Source organism: Pholcus phalangioides, unplaced genomic scaffold, assembly GCF_987345545.1.
Source record: "Pholcus phalangioides strain wild (caught in Gottingen) unplaced genomic scaffold, Ppha-v1.0 ptg000015l_1, whole genome shotgun sequence".
Classification (NCBI taxonomy): Eukaryota; Metazoa; Arthropoda; class Arachnida; order Araneae; family Pholcidae; genus Pholcus; species Pholcus phalangioides.
The window spans coordinates 62,536,396-62,557,641 of NW_028301608.1; the positions used below are offsets into that span (position 1 = coordinate 62,536,396).

Below are 21,246 nucleotides of genomic sequence, written 5' to 3' on the forward strand. Positions count from 1 at the left end.
GCCAAGTTTCACATTTCTGTGCAACTTCATTATATCCAGGCTCGATAACACTGTATACATCGTACAAATAAAATACCCTGCTGAGAATCTATTTTTTTAAAGATGTTCACATTCAGAGTCTTTTCACCATAAAACTTCTATCAAAAATTTTTTTTAAACAATATGGAATTATGTTTCTTGTTATATATAACACTTACTCCCCTCCCATTACTTAAATTTGTGACAAACATTTGCTAAACTTTAGGCTAAGTAAAATAATCTCAACATACATTTTCAATGTGAAAGCATATTTAAATCTTAAGAATCTCATTTGATCGGGCATTTATTGTTAACTCTCACCCATACTTTCATTAAAAAAAAATAGAATATGTAGATAATAGAAATACAGAATTTCGTGTAAACAAGAAATATTTTATTAAACTCATAGACAATAAAAATATTTACAAAAACAAGAATTTCACAATGGTTTTCTTATAAGTATAATCTATCTTTTGGCCTAACAGCGCTGGGCTCTTTTATTCCTAATCCTCCTTCTTCTAGAGAGCTTAGAAATAGTTGCATCTAAAATTAGAGAGAGACAAGAAAGAAGATTCCATTATTAATGTAACATTCAAGATAGTGCAGCACCATCTATCGATTAGCATGTTGGAATGATACATGAATAACACCTACAGAAACTGAGGTATTACTAAAAACAATATTGTTAACAAATTTTCTTTTAAGCAAGGGACTTAAACATTCAATCAAATGTGAAACGTCGGGTTTTTCAAAATTTTTTCGTGGTGAAAGCTTTATACATGCCCATCTTCATAAAACATCACCTTTATGGTAACATACCATAATTGCCTGCCTATGATTCACAGATATATACATAAAACAATTTTTTTAACCTTTTTTTGGCTATGTTGCTCTCATGCAACATGAGTTTCTATTTTTTCTCAAGCAGAGGCATGAAATATTTTGAGCTAGTTTCGGCATTGATGCTTCTAAGCAACTCCTTGACATTAAATTTTTACTTAGCAGATGTTTCTGAAGTTTCCATAAATACTAGTACTACTACTTAACTGAACATGCACCTCGTACACATTCCTCTACAGTATTTCTAACGAATCTGCACATGCCAGAGAATGCGTGTTCTAAGTTCCCCAACGTATTTATGAACTCGAGTTGCATTTGCTTCATGTTCATGCTGCCATCAGACTTTCATTTTCTGAAGTACAGATGGAAATGCTTGAATCTTCATGTTTTGTCAGTATCGGGGATGTAGGCCTGCCTGCTCTCTGTAGAGAGACTTTTTCAAAGGGGGAATGGCTCACATTCGTGCCTTAAAGCTGAAAAACTGCAGAAAACCAACTTCAGCCAACCACCACTGTGCTGTCAACTGAGTTTGAACCTGGAATCCTCAGGACAATATTTCTATAAACACTAGCAGAATGGCTCAATATGTTGCACAATGTCTTACTATTTGTTGACGAGCCAAGCACGAACGATTTTTGATGCTTGAATTTTGCTGTACATTCTTCAACAATGATAGAAAAGGAAGGTGGTAAAACTTACAAAACACTAAATGATATTTTTAAACTAATCCAATCAATGAAAACCATATAAATACAGTGTGCTCCCTGAAGTCCAATGTCCCACATTAGAAATATTGAATATATATATATTTTTTTATGTAATAGCATTCAGTGTACCTCATTTGCTTAATGCGATACCTCAAAAGTTTTCCTCCTCTGAGTATCTCAATGCTTGCTAAGTAAAGGGTCAAGCATATCTATTGTAGGCTGCTGCAGACCCAGACCTCGAATCCTCAACACCTGAGTGGAGTGGTGGTAAGATGCTCGTCTACCACAGTGGAAAGGTTGCTTTCAAGGTCCCAAATTCAAACCCAAGGGAGGTTGTAGATAAAATATTTTCCTAAATGAGCTTGTGAGGCAGCCACTGATAGACAGAACCTTCATTTTGAACCCTTTCTTTCTTTCAAACCGAGCACCACACAGGTCTATCACCATCTATGGGTGATTTACTACCTAGTGAGTTGTGCCGGAAGTGTAACTGTGTGTGTACTTAGCAGTCTAAATGCGCATGTAGTGTGTTTGATTTTTCTGTGCTACCATCTGTATTTCAGAAGTGAAGTGAGGGATGTGTTATGATTGAATTACATTTGTACTGTTTGCAGGTCTGTTGCTCTCTGTGTGCGAGACTTTTTAATGGGGAGATATATATGGCTTGCATTCGCACCTTGAAGTTGGGAACCACAGAAAACCAACTTCAGCTCATCACCACTATGGCGGCAGTGGGGTTCGAACCTGGATCCTCACGATGCGAGTCTGTAACTATGACCACTCGACCATCACAGCGGCTCATTTCCAACCGATCTCATTGGCAGTAAATTGCAATATGGCCAGAGTTTGTGTTTGGCGAAGTAGACCTTGAATCCTGAAAACTATGGGGCCACAGAATGCACCAACTAAAGGGGGGTTGGATGAAGAGAGATTTTTATTACTATAATCTCAAAGATTATTATTCACTTACACTTAAAAAAATGCCCAGAACCTGCCCTGGGCTGATGTGCATTATCTATAGCTTCTTTTATGACAGATAACAAAATTACCATAAAAAATAATTTTCTTAACAGTAACATAGTTCACTGGACACCCCCCCCCCCCCACCAAAAAAAAAACACAAACAAGAACAACCCCTTTAATTCCTTAAAGAAACTTGCCCTGCCACATACTTTTTTTTTTGGTTCTGTCAAACCCTAGCTTTAGGATTTCGTCAGGTGATAAAGATCCCTACCAGAATGGTAATCACAAGAGAACAATAATCTCACCTTGTTGTGTATAATAAATCTAAAGGAATTTTATGGCAAGCAGAGTTTTTTTTTTTAATTTTAAATATTGTTTCTACCCCCCAATGCCAGAAGCATAAATGTGCAAATTTAATTTTCACTTTTTGGGTTTATCAGGTGGTTAGATCCTTTGTCTTGCTATCTAAGTTTTGCCACAAACATTAATGTTTAAACCCCATTGAATTGAAACTCCATACATTGAAAATGTATGTTACAAAGCATTTTACTGACACTTATAATGTAACATGGGTAGAGTAAATATTCAAATGTAATTTTCCACGTTTTGGAAATTTGCACATTCATGCTTCTGGTATGCGATAGGGGACAATATAATGTCCATGCAGCATTTCCATTGAGATATTTTATTCACATACTAAAAGTTACTAGAGGATTTTTTTCCCTCAAAGTAGTGAAATTTTCATGAGTAGACTATATACTGCCAATTATAAGCAGGGAGGTAGGGCAGTTTGGGCTATTTGTCTGTTGTGGCCTTTGTGTTTGTATCAAATAACGGTACTCGAATCACTATTATGCTAGTTCTTGAAAATGCAACCTTTAGATTTATTGTTTTATTAGGGTATCAATGCATGACAGTATAAAAATCATGCACAAACATTGGGTACTTTTGGATGCTTCAGTGAGAGGCATAGTACTTATGGAGCAGCATGTTAAAGATGCCTGCTCTAAGCTGTGCACAGCCATGCACAATGCCGTCTTAACACATGGGCCTACCTGGGTATGGCCCAGGGGTCTTAAATGCAAAAGTGGCCTCATGAAAATGAGATCTGGTTAGTTTTTTTGACAGTAATCTTTCCAGATAGGGGTCTCAGGAAAGTTATTTTGCCCAGGACACTCTTAAGACGGCCCTGGCCATGCATGGCAACAATACTCCATCAGCGAAACACCATCGTATACACTTCACAATGCCTAGAGAAACCACAGGGTTGTGCTAAAAAAAATTAGGAGGAATGCTGATGAGAATCACTCATAATATATTTTTCTCCAATAGAACAGTTCAAATTCAACTATTTACGAGTATGAAAGTGAATGTTTTCAATTATTTTATATGGCCTAGCACATGAATACATGTTAGAAAAATTTCAATAATGAAAGAATTAATATGGTAATCACCTTTTCTGTAGCCAACTCCTGTTTGCTAAATTCATGATGAACGAAAAGAATTCCAGACTCCAGACATCTTCTTGCAAGTACTCTAGCGATGTTGACCACAGCATTCAAGTCTGTAGGACTGAGAAGAAGATAGTAAAATATTATACAGGGTGTTTCAAAAAAAATCCATCCGATTAAAAAAAAATCATAACTATTCAGCTTTTAATCCGTTTTGATCGAATAATGTATAGGTAGAAAAAGGAGAATCTTGAGTTTCACACGCAGTTTGCTGACAGTTAGTGTTAATGCTCTTCCTTCAGCTGCCATTTCAGTGGTTGTCAAGATGGCGACTGCAAAACAGAAATCGTTTTGTGTTCTAAGCTTCGGAGATAATCAACGACGCAATAGCACACCTTTCTTATACAGAGGGAAAAACCACAGCAATCACATTGCAACTGGTTCGGCAGCCAAAGGAGCCATCCAATCCCAGGCTACGGTTTCAGGTGATGTCATAGGAAAATGGAGGGAACGACCTCTGATGTCAAGGTCGTCAGGACCAACTCATTATGTCATACAGGAATAGTAATGATTCTGTTGTTAGAACTGAAAACACGAATAAAAAACAAAACACTGCAAAAGTATGGGCATCTGCAGCCCCCCACACCTTAACACAATTACAACTAGATAGTACATTTCCTTACAAATTGTTCATCGTGCTTTTTGTTGAACTTCCTATCGCTCAGAGCATTAGGCGATGGTATAAATAATTCCGAGACATGGGTTGTCTGTGTAAAGGGAAATCCCTTGGCCATCCCCGCATGTCAGACAAAAACGTGGAGCGCATCCGACAGTTTCGCACATAGTCCATAGAAATCCACTCGCAGTAGATGCAAGCATGCTCGCGAAAGTTTGGGACAAATTTGACTACCGTATAGACATATGCCATGCATCCCAAGGTAGAATATTGAGCACTTTTAATTTGGTTTGAAAAAACTTTGATTAGCCATGTAATATAAAATCAATTTTAAGTGTGTGTGTGTCTATGTTCAATATTTTTTGTAATATACACATTTCAAATCGGGTGATTCTTTTTAAAACACCCTGTAGTATGGTACAGTAAAATATTAGATTTATCATATACTAATATTCATGATAAGTCAGTGTATGTTGAACTTCATTTGAATAAAGACTTCAAATCCTGATCAGCGGAAAATTAAATTTGTTGAAAATACCTATACAGTTGTTTTCTTATAGCCCACTCTTTTGTAGATGCAGAAATAACAGTTCGACCAGAGTTGTGAACTACTTTGGCTGAAGTGTGCTTTGCAGTCTTTTCAAAGAAAATTCTGGAAATAAAAAATAAATAAAAAATCTAAGGCAGAATTAAGATTTAAATATTTTTAAGCACAAACATAGAAAAAAAAGGAGACTTTCAACTAGCAAATCATCGATAACATCTCTTGAATCATTTTTGTTTATTTTTGGGACATCTTTGAAAGTTTTTGGAATTTTTCTTTCCAATTTCCCAAAAAGACAGACCTTAAATTCTTAGACTTTTTTTTCTCCGAAGTATTTTAAAAGCATTGAAAGATATTTTCTCCCATCAACTGCTTGTTAGGATTTAACAAAGTTGCTTCAAAAGCAACCACTGAATCTTGGCATGGCGGATATCACATTATTTTTGGTGAACCATAATCATTGGGTACCTTTTTTTTCAGATGCATTTTCAAGTTACAATCTGTTAGCATTTCTTTTACTTCTACAGTAGATCAAACTAAAGCGTCTTCATACCTATATTCTAGGAGTTCTGGATCGAACCATAAAAGGGTGGTTCTAGGCTGTGTAGCCTATGCAGAAGCAAAAAAAAAAAAGTTTTTATGCAAAATTTCAAATCATGAGGGTACTAGACTGAATGATTTGTAGAGAAACCCATGATTTTTTTTAAACATGATCCTCATGTACTTCCAGAGATTCATAAGACCTGTCCAGGAAATTTGTTTGTGTTAGTAGATATCGAAGGACCAGGATTTGAACCCAGGCTTACACAATCATCTTAGGACTGCCAGGCAACAATTTTCGATGCATTTCATCTGTCTGGGAACACTGCAGCGAGTTTTTTGGGGTTATTTTACTGGAGCGACTTACACACCAGAGAGGCACCGAAACTGTCTAGCATGGGTAATAATGATTAACTATATAAGGTAAAAAACCCTGCAGTCGATCCACTAATAACCAAAAGATTTGAGCATTTTTATGTTCACGTCCTTAGTCTGTAGAACTTGGCCTACTCTTAAATCTGCCATTTTTGTATTGATTTAGTATTTATCATATTGGTTGAGAATGATATTGATTAGTTTTATTAATGCGTGAGTCTCACCCAGGTACAACCCAAGGATCTTGTGGTAAGTAGATCTTTTTTATAATTTTTAGGTGGTAGAGAGGGTCCCTCAGAAAAATCAGTTTGTCAAAGGGCCCCATGATGCTGTTAAAATGGCTCAAGCTAACTTTATAGAAATTGCATGAAATCTCATTTCAAAACTCAGCATTAACGTGATCTCTACTTTGCAATATTATCAAATTTTCTGTATTTATGACATTCTATTAATGAATATTTTCAACTATACCTGTACAATTAAAAATTTTAGGATTTTCTGTCAGATGCTTAATGCTGGAAAAAAATTGTACATTAAAAAAACATTTTAGCAACTTTTGTGGTGCCCCTTTTCTCTTGATGCCCTAAGCACATGCTTATTTTGCTTAATGGTTAAACCAGCCCTGTCTGCCGGTTCGGTTCACTAGAGAAGTTTAACTAACAAAGAATACTTTAAAAAAATTCAAAAACTCTTAAAATTCTTAAAAAAACTCATCTGCTGCACCCCTTGATAAAGGTTGGAGGAGCACAGTTTGAGAACCCCTGAGCTAAAGAATTTAACGAAGAAGGTTTCAGTTTTCTTTCATTTTACATCCATCCATCCATTTTAATTATATCCTCACTTTCATTCTTTGTAACATCCACATTACAAATAAAATACTAAGAAATGCTATATAGGCTCGGCATCTTATATGTCACTAAAGATGAGCATGTACAAATTTTATAGTAAGTAAAAATTCTTTAACCCTCTAAGTGGTCTGCATCATAACTGCCGCAGTGGGAATCGCTGAACCTTATAGGAATTGCCACCTATTTTCAAGAAGAATATTTTTTTCCAGTCTCTTACCCAGTGATTAATATTTTTCCCCGACTAAAAATTGAAATAATAATAATAATAAAAGGAAGGGAAGTGGGAAATTGTTTCGTACTATTTATGCTGTGAGCATCGCCGTAAACAATCTTGAAGGGAAAGGTGAAACATCCTTTCTCTTTCCCTTCTGTTATAAGACTTTGAACAGAAGCTAATTCCACCCACTGGCAGTTGATTGCCAGGACAGGAGGGGAAGGGGGGGGGAAGGAAAACATGGTATCGGAAGAAGAGAACTTGCCCACCTATTTGGGCTCAGGGTTGCCGTTTCGAGAGAATTTTAAGAACCCAAGATATCTCGGAATTGTAGCTGTAAAGGTTAAGCCTTCTGTTGCTATCTCTTTAGCAGTTTTTTCTCTTTTTATTTTTAAAAGGTCCAGACTTATAGACCCACTCTGTATTAGTTTCAGGCTTGACAAATAAAAAAATTTATACAGCCAAATTTTTCTGGAGTCAAGCGCCGTTCTCCACATTGGTAGACACACTAAAATAAATTTGAAAAATATTGTCTCTGATTGAATATTAGTAATCAGAAAAATGAAAAATTTCAAGCAATAATACCGATTTTTTGCATAGGGAACTGGGATTTGGGAAACCCAGTTTGAGGATACATCATTCTTAAAAAAAAAATGTGTTCTGCGTGAAAATTCACAAAACAAGTTTTGTATGATTCTCCTTAGGATGATCCTCCATCCTGAAAAGCATATATGATTGAATTTTTTATGATGATGAGTAGGGCACCAATGTTTCCTGATAAAAATTTACAATATTCATACTTATTCCAGTAAACAATTGATGGTTTATCCAAGATGAAACCATTCGGTTTTACAGCAAGCATCATTTGCTCAAGGTTCCGGGGATTCTTGTTGATGAATTCATTATTGTAAGCCTCGTTTGCAGTAACTGGTGGTTCTATCTCTGCAAGGTTAGTTTTATCAATTTCTGAAAAAAAAAAAATCACTTTCCATGAATATAATAGAAATCAACAGTAGTGTTCTAAAAGAGCGTTAATCGAGACTTTTATTTTTTTTACATTGATATAACAATTCATAATTCTTTTAAACCAAAATGAGTTTCCCATCAGGGCAAGAAAAATCAAAAAATTTGGCACAATTTATTGTGTTATGTTCACTATTTAATATAGCAAAAGTTTAGGTGTCAGCCAAATTTTTTTGAGAGCCAAGAATTTTTGAATTTTTTTACTGAGAAAAACTGCAAAAATATTAATATTATTTTTTCCAGCTTGGCAACCTCCCATTTATATGTGTTGGTAAAAAGGCTGACATAATTTAAAAAAAAAACAAAAAAACCCCATGTTGTATTTTGACTCCAATTGATTAATCATTCATATAAAATTTTATGTGCCAATGCAAAATTTATAGCTGCCATAGCACTCTGGCACCTGGGATCATTTGCCAAGCCCTTGTTTCAGACAAAATTTAAAATTTGTTTTGTAATCATTTTGTACATCTTATTTCTCATTTAAAATGGCACCACTCCTATACGTGGAGGCTCTGATATATGGATACATAGGGAACATACGGATACATATATGGATGTTGGCGAGAACAGTTCTTGACACGAGCATTCATTGGCAAGAATGGTGAGTGATATCTCTATTCAGTGAGTGTTCTTTGAAAACCTTTCGCTATTGAAGTCTTTGAATGGGGTAATGAAAATGCTCGTGTAACGTCAATTGAGGTTACACGAGCATTACTACTATTTAGTACCCAGCAAAGTATTCTTCTCAATCAACAGACAGCACAGAAGTCTGAATTCAAACAATCATACATTAAAGGGCCTCATTTGAGTATTTACTTTTTCCTACCATCAAGATTTGCCAGATATAGCTCGAGATTGCCCAATCATCATTGGCTACTTTCAGAGGCACAAGAGTGAAAATAACCAATATATATCATAGTATTAGAATAGCTTTGAAGTTCTATTATTGTACTGGCACCATCTGTTGCAGACATAGGCCCAGAATGTTTTGCATTGTTCTGCAACAAGCCCTCGGCTGACCGGAAATGTTCTGCAGCAAACATTCGAATATAGTGTTTTCTATTCATTCCTTAATCCTTTGATCTCCTAACCTAAGATTTAAAAATTACTACAGAGGCAAAAATTGTTCAGAAATTAATTGTAATATATCCCAGTTGTAGAACCAGACCAGTTGCTCACGTTTTATTTTTAGCTACCCAGGTGGCACTGCAGTTACCTCGCTCAAAACCATAAACCTCTTTTTTGTGGTCACTGTTGGGACAAAAAAAATCATCCATAAAACGAGGGGTGACCGTTAATCAGGAATTTTAAATGCATACTTTTATTATACAAGGGAAAAATTATTATTTGGCCTCAAAAGAGACGAGGGTGACTGCATCTTAAACATTGAATTTGTTATAATTGTGTCCTGTTTTGTCTATTTTCCTACTAAACGAGGTCGAAAAAATGCAGTCAAAAGGTTAAAATTCTTTCTGAGATTGTTCTGAGCAGCCAGCATCGGTATTTCGGTGACGTACGCCACAGTTTTTTGGCCTATTCTGCTTTGGGGGACATACGCAAGCTTTTTACATACAAATTTTTACAAACGCCTTTGATGTGCATGATACTAGTATTATATTCCTTCTCATTTAAACAAAAGTTTGTAAAAAAGCTCTATATACTGTGCCTGAGATCAGGGTCATGGCCCAGATAGGCACGAGACCCTTGGCTATCTACAGTAATGAGATCTAGTAGTATGGTTATTGAAAATGGTAGGCTGGCACCAGGGATGCAATGAGAGCGGGGGGGGGGGGTGTATCATTCACCCTTCAGCATTATAAGGGTGCTGAATGAATGAACACCAGGGGCTCTGCCACCGGACTTAACCCGTTGCCGAGATCTCTTCCAGCCCATCTTCGTGGCAGAGTCTGGGACAAAGTGCACCTAACAGTCTGAGTGTGTAGCTAGTGTTGTGCATTCACGCTTTGAAGTTGGAGCCACAGAAAACCAACTCCAGCCGACCACCACTGTGGCTCCGATGGGGTACGAACCCGGATCCTCGCGATGCGAGTCTGTCAATATGACCACTCGACCACCACAGCGGCATTATAAGGCTGCTGCAAAATGCAGGTTTGCCCTGGTTGATAAAGCAATTAGATGTGGCTCTGGCCATAATCAGCGAAGTAAAGTGGGGGGGGGGGGGCAGGAAAATACCACTTTTGGGCCCATGAAGTTGCTGAGACAGTTCTGCTTGAGGGGGTATCTACATAGAGCTAACCCCCCCTCCCGTTATTTGAAGGACTTCCAATACGCTATATCTTTGATATAGCAGGTGCTCCTTTTCCCCAAGTAAAAGTCTATTCGCACATATATCCATTATATTATAACAACAACAAGCTGAACGTCCACATTTTTTTGAAAAAAAAAATCAAATGATGTATTTTAACTATACTAACTTTCTTTCTCGGGAGGAGTGGGTTGTAAATCCTTCGGATAAGGATATTTCCAGTTGAAGGACCTATAAAACGCTAAATATTTACTAGAAAACAACTTTACATTCATTTTTTGTTTTTTTTTTTTGCTAAAAATTTGGAAAGTACGGACGACTTTAACCGAAGAAAAAAAAACATTTGTAAAAATATTTTATAATAAATATTATAAAGTATCATTGATTGAAACAATACTAATTGTAAAAAAAATTGAATTGAACTAAAAATTACGAAACAAGAAAGTTAATATTTTCGATGCTTCTAAATGCAATTTAATCTGAAAGATTAGAAAAATGTGTTTTTTTTTTTTAAAGCACTGAGGCGGAAAGACTTATGAGATTCCGGTGTATGGAATCGTTATGGTGAGGAAATTGCCCTTATGTTGTTTACATACACTGGTGTGAAAAATTATAGGGAAGCAAGAAAACCATGTTAGCAGCCTTTTCAAAGCGTCTTGTTGATCGAAGTTTAATTTTAGGATTGAGTCAAAAAATCGGTGAGCTTTAGTATATAGTTATAGTGAAAAGTTTTCACGTGGTTTGGAAATGCTTTTTGAATTTTAGTTGCTGTTGAAGGAAAAATCAGTTTATTATTGATACAGTCGAGCCCGGATATAACGAAGTTGCATGGGAACGTGAAAACATTTATTATATCCGATAAGTAATAAATGCTCGAGACGATGAGAGAAATATGCTTGAACTCTCAATTTATAGTCCTCGGACTATAGTGGTTATCCTCATTTTTTTTCTTTCTTGAAACTTATCGCCAATTCAGCCAATGGAAAATTTTCCTTTTGTTGCTGAAATCAGTGTTGCTTTCTATCCAAAACAAAAAGGAAGCATTGCCGTACGCAGAGAAGGGTTCTAAACCCCCAAGCTGAGATTATACTATTATTTTGCAGGAAAAAATGCAAGAACTCCCCCTTCAAAAGAACTAAAATTTGAACCCCCTCCCCCAAAAAAATTCTGCGTACTCCTATGAAAGGAAGTAGAACAATGCGTTAATCATGTCTCATATCTATCGTAGCTCCTCATCAAATCGCAATATCATCCATTCATTGGGTATACTTAATTTCTTCTATATCTTTCGTGAACTTTTTGAGTTGGTTCAACCGATTCATGAACACCATTTTCATTTTTAACAATTCTCATCCTGACATGGGAAAAGCATGCAAGTCACAAAAATCGTAAATTATTTTTTTTCATTGGTAAGATCATGTTATCCAATACGAATAGCGTGGTAAAGCAGGTAAGTCGCTAGAAGAAATAGGACAGTTTCTGTAGCTTTGCAAAGATGGTGTTAGCGATAAGTGTTCTTTTGCCACGAAGACTTTGGATTGTGCCCTGTAAAATTTGATTTTTGTGACTTATTAATACTTTTCCATTTCGCTGCAACTATTTTTCACATGACATGCTATAATTTTTTTTGTTTATGCATTTAATGATACTTTTTTCGTACTCCTTAGTATCAAGAACAAAATTTGCACCTTCAGAATATGAATTGTGTGATCCTCCTCCAACATTTGATCGTAAGATTTTTTATTGTTCTCATTTCTTATTTTAAATTACATTAATCAAATTTCAAACTTATTCTTACAAATAAATATTGCACATCCGCTCCAATGACTTATCGTTTCTTTAAATATTTGATGCTGACACAAGATATAATTGCCATCCACAACATATAGCAACTGTAGCTAGTATCATTTTCGATGGTTAGAGAAATGCACTGGTTAAAAATAAAAACATTGACATATTGCTGTTTGATTGAAAACTATTTTGAGTTGTGTTATGTCATGAGAGAAAGAAAAAGAGACGTTGCACTTGTGTGTAATGAAAGTAATAGTGGAAGATAATTATATATATATTTTTTTTCTAAATTTCTCCTGTTTTCTTTCAATCTTCAATTGTTTATTTAGCAGCACATGGTTTTTTAATGAAATTTTTCATGACAGACATTGAGCTTCCAGAACAGAGAAAATTGCCAGTTATGATGAAAATCCCGCAGTATTATATCAACCAGAAACCCCCACGGTTAAGGCGTCGGACCCTGGATATTAGAGGACCTGAACGTATACAAAACAAGCTTTTGTATAAACAATATGGAATCATCGTAAGTACTTATTTTTGTACTTTAATGACTAATTGTCTTGCAAACATGGGATTTAAAGAAGCAAAACATAATTCTCATAGATCATGAAATAAGTTTCTCGTTGAAAAAATTGCTGCTTAATTTTTAAATTACTGTGAAGTTTGTCACATTTCACATTTTATAGCTTGTCACATTTCACATTTTATAGCCGTACTTGATGGCGTGAAGTAAAAAGCAGTTAAATTCTTTCAATGTTGACTCGCTTAAGAATTCAACATTTCAGTGAAATTAGCCAGACCAGTGGATAGCTAGTGTGAGCCGTTTCTCTATCAAGAAAGTCTTGGCACAGACAGCAACAGACCTACAATGATAGAGATATTCAATTTAATAAATAACTCATAGTTTGAAAAATACACGGCAGCATTAAAAATTCCTACTCATCACTACTGCTACTAGACGTAACATGCACAGCTCTAATGTGTTTATGTTCTCAGAGCTGAGCTTACCTTGTGTTCTTGATGGTGCTGCCATCTGTCTTACATATTATGAACTGAAGATTATGCATATTGTGAACTGAAGATGATGCATATTGTGAACTGAAAATTATGAAAATTTGAGTTTCATGTTATGTAAGTATTATGTTGAAAGTCTGCCTGCTATCTGTGGAGAGACTTTTCCAAATCATGCACATCACTAAATATGCTCTCGGACTGTTAGGCACACATGTACATGTTTGGCACAACTCATTTTGGTTGTAAATTGTCCATGGCAATAGACTGAAGTTCTGCTTAGTTTGAAAAAAAATAATCCTTGTTCTCATTCATTTTTTATGTTGGGTTAGATGCTTTGGGGATGGGGGGGGGGGGCACACGAATTATTTTACTTTTGCCAGGTCTTCAATCTGACCTGGTGTACAATTATAAATTACTTTATAATAAAACAATTTCTAGTTGAATTATTAACGTACAGTAAAAGGTCACTATAATGGGTATGGATTATAACAACATTCTCTATAACAAATGATTTGCAGATTGTTGAATAGCTAACATTACAAAAACATCTACTTATAACGAGAAGTCTGCTATAATGACAATTTTCCTTGTGCTTGAGCTTTCATTATAACAGACTTCTACTGTATTTTATTCCTTGTTTTTTTTAGAATTTGAACATATAATTTGAATTAAAAGAAAATTTCCTCAATCAATATAGGCTTTATCAGGTGGAAACATGAAGTACCAGCATTTTGAAGTTATCAGACTTACAGTGAACAGAGATATGGATATTAGGAAAACATTTGCTGTTTGGAGAGTGGATCCTCCATGGAAACCTGTTTCAAAGAAGGTTGGATTTTAAATTCATGATTAGGAATATTATTTTATGGTTTAATTTTTGTTATGGATATGTTATTTTTTTTTTCATAATTGTATTTGTATTGATTTATTTTGTAGTCACTCATCCATTGCAAAGTAATTTTTCAAAATCTCTTTGCAGAGCATAGGGAAAAGAATGGGAGGCGGAAAAGGTAATGTTCATCATTATGTTACACCAGTCAGAGCTGGAAGAATCATCATTGAAGTTGGTGGAAAACTTGAATTCGAAGAAGCAAGACCATATTTGGAAAGGGTAAATATCAATATAGTTTACAAAAGCTGTGTGATACCGATTGATGTAACTGGTCATTTGATATACAGGATGTCCTGTAAGTGCTACCACGCCCTTTATCTCATCAACCGTCTGCCGTAGAGGTATGATTCCATTTTATAAAATGCTCAGCAGGCATTCAAAAATTATCCTGTAGTTTTGAGAGTGAAAATATACAGTGTATTACAAAATAAAAAAAATTTATTTTTATACGGTCCCCCTGTGCTCTTACTTCCAATTAAAAAGTTGTTGCCTTGTCTCTCCTGGTGTCAAAAAATTCCATGTTCCTTAGTGCAATATTCACAGAGATATCCGTATTCGCAAAACTAAAAATTTGGAAAAGAACAGCATTAAATGCGGTTAAAATGGTTTTTCTGCATTTTCACGCTATTCTTTCCCAAATTTCCTCTGTTTTTTAAATTTGAATATATCTGTGAATATTGCACTTGAAAACATGGAATTTTTTTTTTTTTTTTTTGATTTCATCAAGAAAGATAGGTAGCAACTTTATAACTGTGCCCTTGAGTACATAGGGGCCGTATGAAAATGTAAATTTTTTATTTTGTGACACACTGTATTTCCACTCTCGAAACTGCTGCAGGGTAATTTTTGAATGCCTGTCGAGCATTTTATAAATTGGAATCATATCTCTGACGGATAGTTGAGGAGATAAAGGTTGTTTTAGCACTTACAGGACACTCTGCATCATAGGCGCTGAGGCCATTTGAGGCCTCCCCAATAAATTTTGTAAGAGGGCTGAGCTTCCCCCCAATAATTTATGAAAAACAATGCAGTACTCCTTCCCTCTCCAGTATATGTGCTTGAGTCACGTTTATACGGGACGACCAGCAAATTTCAGCCGCCCTCAATGTTTTCTTCATGTCGGCGCCCCTGCCCAGCATAACTAATACAGTACATATGGTGCTTAATGAGATCACATTGGGAGTAAGGGTTTCAGATAACAATAACTGATCAATGACTATATCCAGAAAAAATCCCAGTTGTGAGTATGATGATCATATGTCCCGTTTGGTTGATCAGAATATATGGAAATGAGACAACTGTGTGTTTCTTTCCCACATAACAGATTTCAAAATTTTAAATCATGCATTTTGTTCTTTCAATTTTTCTGACAGGATTTCCCCCCTTTGAACTAAAAACATTTTTTATTCAGAAATTGTGAGGAGTTAGAATGGAACTTCCTAATGCATGTGCCCCCTCCCCACAAGGGTGGAGGGCTGACAGGGCTCTAGCTCTGAGGCATGGGACAATTATCACAATTTTTTTGTTTTTTCATGCTATAAATTGACTATAGAAGGGCTTGTAAAAAGTCTGGCTTAGGGACCCTGATGCAGGATGTTGGGGCTATGGTCTAATGCATAGTTCCCCGACCTTTTTTGTCCCATCGTCCCCTTTTCAGAAATTGTTTTCTCCCATTGTCCCCAACGCAATCTAACCCATAGGATTCTATGTTATACCTGTAGCTTCTACTGCCCTCTGGTACATTCCATTGCTCTCAAGGAGATGTTAACGCGCGCACATTGGAAATCACTGGTTTAATGTGTACCACAAATTACAATACTTTTATTAATGTATGGTATGTTCTATAGATCACTTGTGGAAGTCTTCTGGCCAAGGAAAAGTGAATATGGTCAGTTGAAAGAAACTAATCTAGGACTGAAGAAAGGGAAATTTTTTAACCTTACACATGTCTTCACTACAGGAAAGCTATTGAAAAATCAGCACCATGCAATGGATGTGGATTATGACATTGTGAACTGAGTACAAAATTTGTCAATAAGGGAGCCTTCTGACCTCCTACATAGTCTTGTAGGTTGATAATGATAAGAGGTGAAAAAATGAGTCTGGTTCAACCTTAGTTTCGAAATATGCAAAAATAAAAAAACTTGACAAAAAAAAAAATTACATAAACCGAAATCCTGATAACCTTAAATAAATTTTTTCCCCATGTTATGATATTGGTGTGTTCCAATTTGCCAAAGTGGTAACAATACCTGAACGGTAAGATTATCCATGATCATAATAAGTGGCATTGAGAGAGATTGTATATAGTTGCTGTAGCCTATATATAACTACTGTACTAATGTATAGTACAGTGGGTATAATTGAACTATATAGAGCCAATTGGATGCAGTTTCTTTGCTGTTAAAAGGCTCCATTCAGTTGTTTTTAATAGTTCAAATCACATTTTGCAGATACATTCAATTCGTATGTTTTTCCAATGTAATTTTGAAACAAAAGTGAATTTTTTATGAAACAAAAAATTTGTTTGGCTGCATTTAGTGCACAGATCAGAAAACACAGGAAAAAAAATGTGTTATATAATGGTGACTTTCATTGTCTTTGAAACTTACAAGGAAGAGCCCGTTCTAAGCAGAAAAGCTTGGGCATATTGTACTATTTACAGCTTACAACATTTTTTAGAGTATTTGTCTTAGTTTGATAGTTAGCACATAACCACGTTTATTCTGCATAGAATGCACCTTAATATACTTATCAATCTTTATAAGAGTATTAATATTGTTGGGAGGTGTGGAATAAACTGAAGTGGTCCCAATTTTTTTATATTAGAAAATTTGCTTCAAGATATGGGTTTATGATGCAAGTAATTTCAGGAATGAATTTGTGACTCGAAGTACTACTTTGAGTGACGAGTTACTTTGATATCATATTTTTTTAATGAATGATTTTGTTTATAAAATTCTTATCTAGAAATTTAAGCATGTGCACACACACCTAATTTTTACAAATTTTGGTTATAGATATCAATAAATAGGTAGTCACAGATTTGCTAAAAGGTTTAACAATCACTGATAGCAGTCACACACAAGGGTTCTCTTACTTCAAGGCATGAATGCGAGCTGATCTCCCATTTGAACAGTCTCTCCACAAAGAACAATCAGGCCTATAACATTAAAAAAATTCATGCATGACACAAGCAATAAATAACCAGCCAATTTGTCTGCTTCCTAATTCCAAAGACAGATGTGTCGTGATTGTCATTTTCTCTGTTAAATGTCGTGATAGCATAACACAAAGTTTTAAATTAAATGAAAAATATATACATAAACAAATAAACTTAAAAATACATGTATAAATAAATAGAATTCTGAAGCGTGTGCCACAGTTATTAGTTTTTAATTTAAAATTTTAAGCATCTCAAATTGTATTAAAGATCATTAATCAAATATATAATTAAACAACATTTTCAAACAGATATTCAATTAGCATTTGTGCTGAGCATTTCATTAAATCAATCAATTAATACACATGATTAGCAATAATCAAAGAATAGGTTTTCCGAATGCCACACACAAAAGTAAGTGGGACTGATATCAGAGTACTGCTCATCACCAACCTCCCTTGCGGCCGGAGTCAGGCCACAACAGCTTTTGAAGTTCATTTTTAATATTTTAACCGGGGAGGGGGGGGGGGAGGAGTCTCCTGCTTAAGTAATTATGAGCACCCGTGAACTACTTATACTCGAACCCTTACACACACAAAGCAGAAAGAAAAGTGAATGTAACTAGGCAAAGTTGTGGCTCACTGGTTTTAATCATGTACATGAAATGGTAAGCAAGAGATGACATGAAAGCAAAGTATGTGTTCCTCTGAGATTAAAATGAGAATAAATATCTCCATGTGCGATTTGAGAAGTTTAAATATTTTAAAGGAGAAAATGGCGATCACGACAGATGGCGACACTTCACAAGCAACTCATAATAAGCATTCCACAGAAACAAACTTTACTTTAGGTTCACAGCCACATGCACATTTCTGACATGTACCCATTCATTAGAAATTCCATAGTAGAATATAGACGAGGTTCATGTGTGGTGTAGTAGTACATAGTAGTAGTTGCACTCAAAGATGCCTTTACCAGACATCTTAGTGTGTGAAAATAGTTGTGCAGACCTTTTGTAAACAAATAACATTCTCCAGTCTCTTAGAATTGTTTAGATTTTCATTTTTATTACCACAAATGTAGGGCCTGGTGAAGGGATGCTCCACTGCACACCGGAGAGGGTGGACGTGATCCCAAAACAGAAGTAGAATGTCAAGGAAACAGTTATTTTTCCGGATATTATGCTGAGGTGAGCTCGGAAAGAAAAGTCATCACGTCTCCGCCGGGACTCAAACCCAGGCCCTCTTGCATACCGGGCAAGCATGCTACCATCTACACCACTGGAGACACATGAATCTGCCTTCCAAATTTCACGCACTGTGTCGTGAGGCGCTGAAGTAGAGGCATTAGTAGCCTCTCTTAACTTCAGGAAATGGCCCCCGGGTGGGACGGTTTAGAGAGATATAGATGGCTTTTTTCTCAGCCAGAGATATCAAGGAAACTGGCTGAGAAAAAAGCCATCTATATCTCTCTAAACCGTCCCACCCGGGGGCCATTTCCTGAAGTTAAGAGAGGCTACTAATGCCTCTACTTCAGCGCCTCACGACACAGTGCGTGAAATTTGGAAGGCAGATTCATGTGTCTCCAGTGGTGTAGATGGTAGCATGCTTGCCCGGTATGCAAGAGGGCCTGGGTTCGAGTCCCAGCAGAGACGTGATGACTTTTCTTTCCGAGCTCACCTCAGCATAATATCCGGAAAAATAACTGTTTCCTTGATATCTCTGGCTGAGAAAAAAGCCATCTATATCTCTCTAGAAGTAGAATGGTTAGAATTTAGTGATTCATGATCTCACAAATATATTTTTCTATGTTACATTATTGTTATAATAATGTTGTGGTTCTACCAATGTCCAATATGTTGCAGGTAGCACAAAAAATGCCTTTTGATGCGTGGGCTGTTAGTCAAGAAATGCTGGATGACCTGGAAAAAGAGGTTCAAGAGTTGGAGGAGCGTAATATCAACCCAATGACCTTCTCTGATGTAATTAAAAATAACATGACAGGTTGTAAGCTTTGGATCGGAAAGTATGATGATGAATACGAAGGAAAATATTTATAAAAATAAATCTTTAAGAAGAAAAGTGAGGAATCCATTTATTTTTGGATTGTGAAAGAGCACTGTTTTGCAATTTGAAAAATGTACATTAATCGGAACAAATTTTATAGTTAGTAAAAGTGTGATGTTTAAGCAGTAGTGTTATAATTGGTGGGTCCTTTGTGCCCTGACTGTCAGCCCCAAATGAAACTATTATAGAAAATTATTGAAGACTTTTATTAATTCTGAAATTATTTGTTTTATTTATCGTGTAATTATTTGTTTTATTAATCGTGTAATTATTTCTTTCATTCATTCTAAAATAATTCCTCCAATTCTTAATCTTAAATGATCTGAATCTAAAAAAAATCTGATCTGCAACTATTTCATCAGTTTTGAATTTTTCCTTAATTCTGAAATTATTTCTCTTTTATTTTTCAATTACTTTTCCTTCATTACTTTTGAATTTTTAACAATTCACAATTTCAACTTTTTTAGCCTGTTCATATTTGTATGAATATTTTCCACTATTTCTTTACATTCTACAAAAAAGGAATGTGTGACCAGGGCTGTCTTAAGAGCATCATGGCTCCCTGGCCAAGTGATTTTTCTGAGGCCCTACTTGGTAAATTCTAGAAAATTTCAACCAGATCTCATATTTGTGGGGCCCATACATTAAGATGGCACTGTGTGTGCTATTTTGGACAACCACTTCCCAAAATATATAGAATCGGGGCTCACACACACACACAAAGCCATGAAATCATTCAGATGTTTAAATACTAAAAGAATTTAATCAAAGAAAGAATTCTCTGCCATTTCTCAATCATATAATAATTTCTGTTCAGTCATTAAACATTTGGAGGGAATTGTGAAAGCTCACTTTTATAAAGCTTGGAACTTTCCATATAAAAATGTAATTTTTTTTAATGTAATTATGTGATAATTTTTTAAATTATGGATTCAGCAAGCATTAATTTTTTGTTTTGCAAGTTAATTCTTTGATTTTTGAGAACTTTAAAGAAACATAAATTATCGAAATACCATTTGAAACACTTATCAGGTCTTTATTTTTGAGGAATACACTATCTACCAATAAGTATTTGGACACCTGTGATAGAAAAGAAAAACTAACTTTATTCAAAATCAATAGTTTGCCTCCACGAGAGGCAATTACAGCTTGAACCCTCAGGGGCATACTTTCCACAAGTCTTTGTGTGACGGCTAGTGGTATTTTCTTCCACTCGGCTTGGAGAAGACATGTCAGTTCCTTCACCGATTTTGGACGGGTAGGGCACCCCTTAATTCGGCGATCCAACTCGTCCCAGAGGTTCTCGATAGGGGTCTGGGCTCTGGGCAGGCCAGTCCATTCGATCAACCCCATTGGCACCATACCAAGCCTTGGTTAACCTCGCAGTATGACAGCTGGCATTGTCGTCCTGGAAGTAACAGGGGTCCACCCCGTAAAACTGCCACAACGTAGGAAGCACATTGTCATCCAAAATAGTGCAGTAGGCATCGGCGTTGAGCTTACCATGAATGGGGACCAAGGGTCCCAGTCCATACCAGGAGAAACACCCCCAGACCATAATTCCACCTCCGCCGAACTTGACTGTTGGCGCAATGCATTCTGGCAGGAGACGTTCTCCAGGCAGACGCCATACCCATACCCTGCCATCCGAACGGTAGAGGGTGAACTTTGATTCGTCGCTCCGAAGAACCCATTTCCACTGATTTACAGTCCAATTTCGATGTGCTTTGCACCACATTAACCGAGCAACGCGGTTGGACTTTGTGATCAAAGGCTTATGGGCAGCAGCACGACCATGAAAACCAATCAGATGTGCTTCCTTACGGATGGTATTCATTGAAACAATACTCCC

At 36.0% G+C, this 21,246-nt stretch overlaps 2 protein-coding genes across 2 annotated transcripts; one reads left to right on the forward strand and one right to left on the reverse strand.

The window, feature by feature from the left end:
* Window positions 1-390: 390 nt before the first annotated feature.
* mRpL18 (mitochondrial ribosomal protein L18) lies at window positions 391-10,773 on the reverse strand. Its single transcript, XM_089243998.1, has 5 exons — window positions 10,638-10,773; window positions 7,977-8,142; window positions 5,194-5,307; window positions 3,983-4,100; window positions 391-561 (listed from the first exon to the last, which is right to left on the reverse strand). Exons 1-5 carry the CDS (start codon window positions 10,741-10,743, stop codon window positions 472-474), a joined length of 594 nt encoding a protein of 197 aa, XP_089100124.1. The 5' UTR covers window positions 10,744-10,773; the 3' UTR covers window positions 391-471.
* A 253-nt stretch (window positions 10,774-11,026) lies between these two features.
* Window positions 11,027-19,600, forward strand: mRpL16 (mitochondrial ribosomal protein L16). The gene is made up of 6 exons (XM_089243999.1): window positions 11,027-11,166; window positions 12,136-12,198; window positions 12,625-12,782; window positions 13,971-14,102; window positions 14,253-14,384; window positions 19,193-19,600. Exons 1-6 carry the CDS (start codon window positions 11,100-11,102, stop codon window positions 19,385-19,387), a joined length of 747 nt encoding a protein of 248 aa, XP_089100125.1. The 5' UTR covers window positions 11,027-11,099; the 3' UTR covers window positions 19,388-19,600.
* Window positions 19,601-21,246: the final 1,646 nt, after the last annotated feature.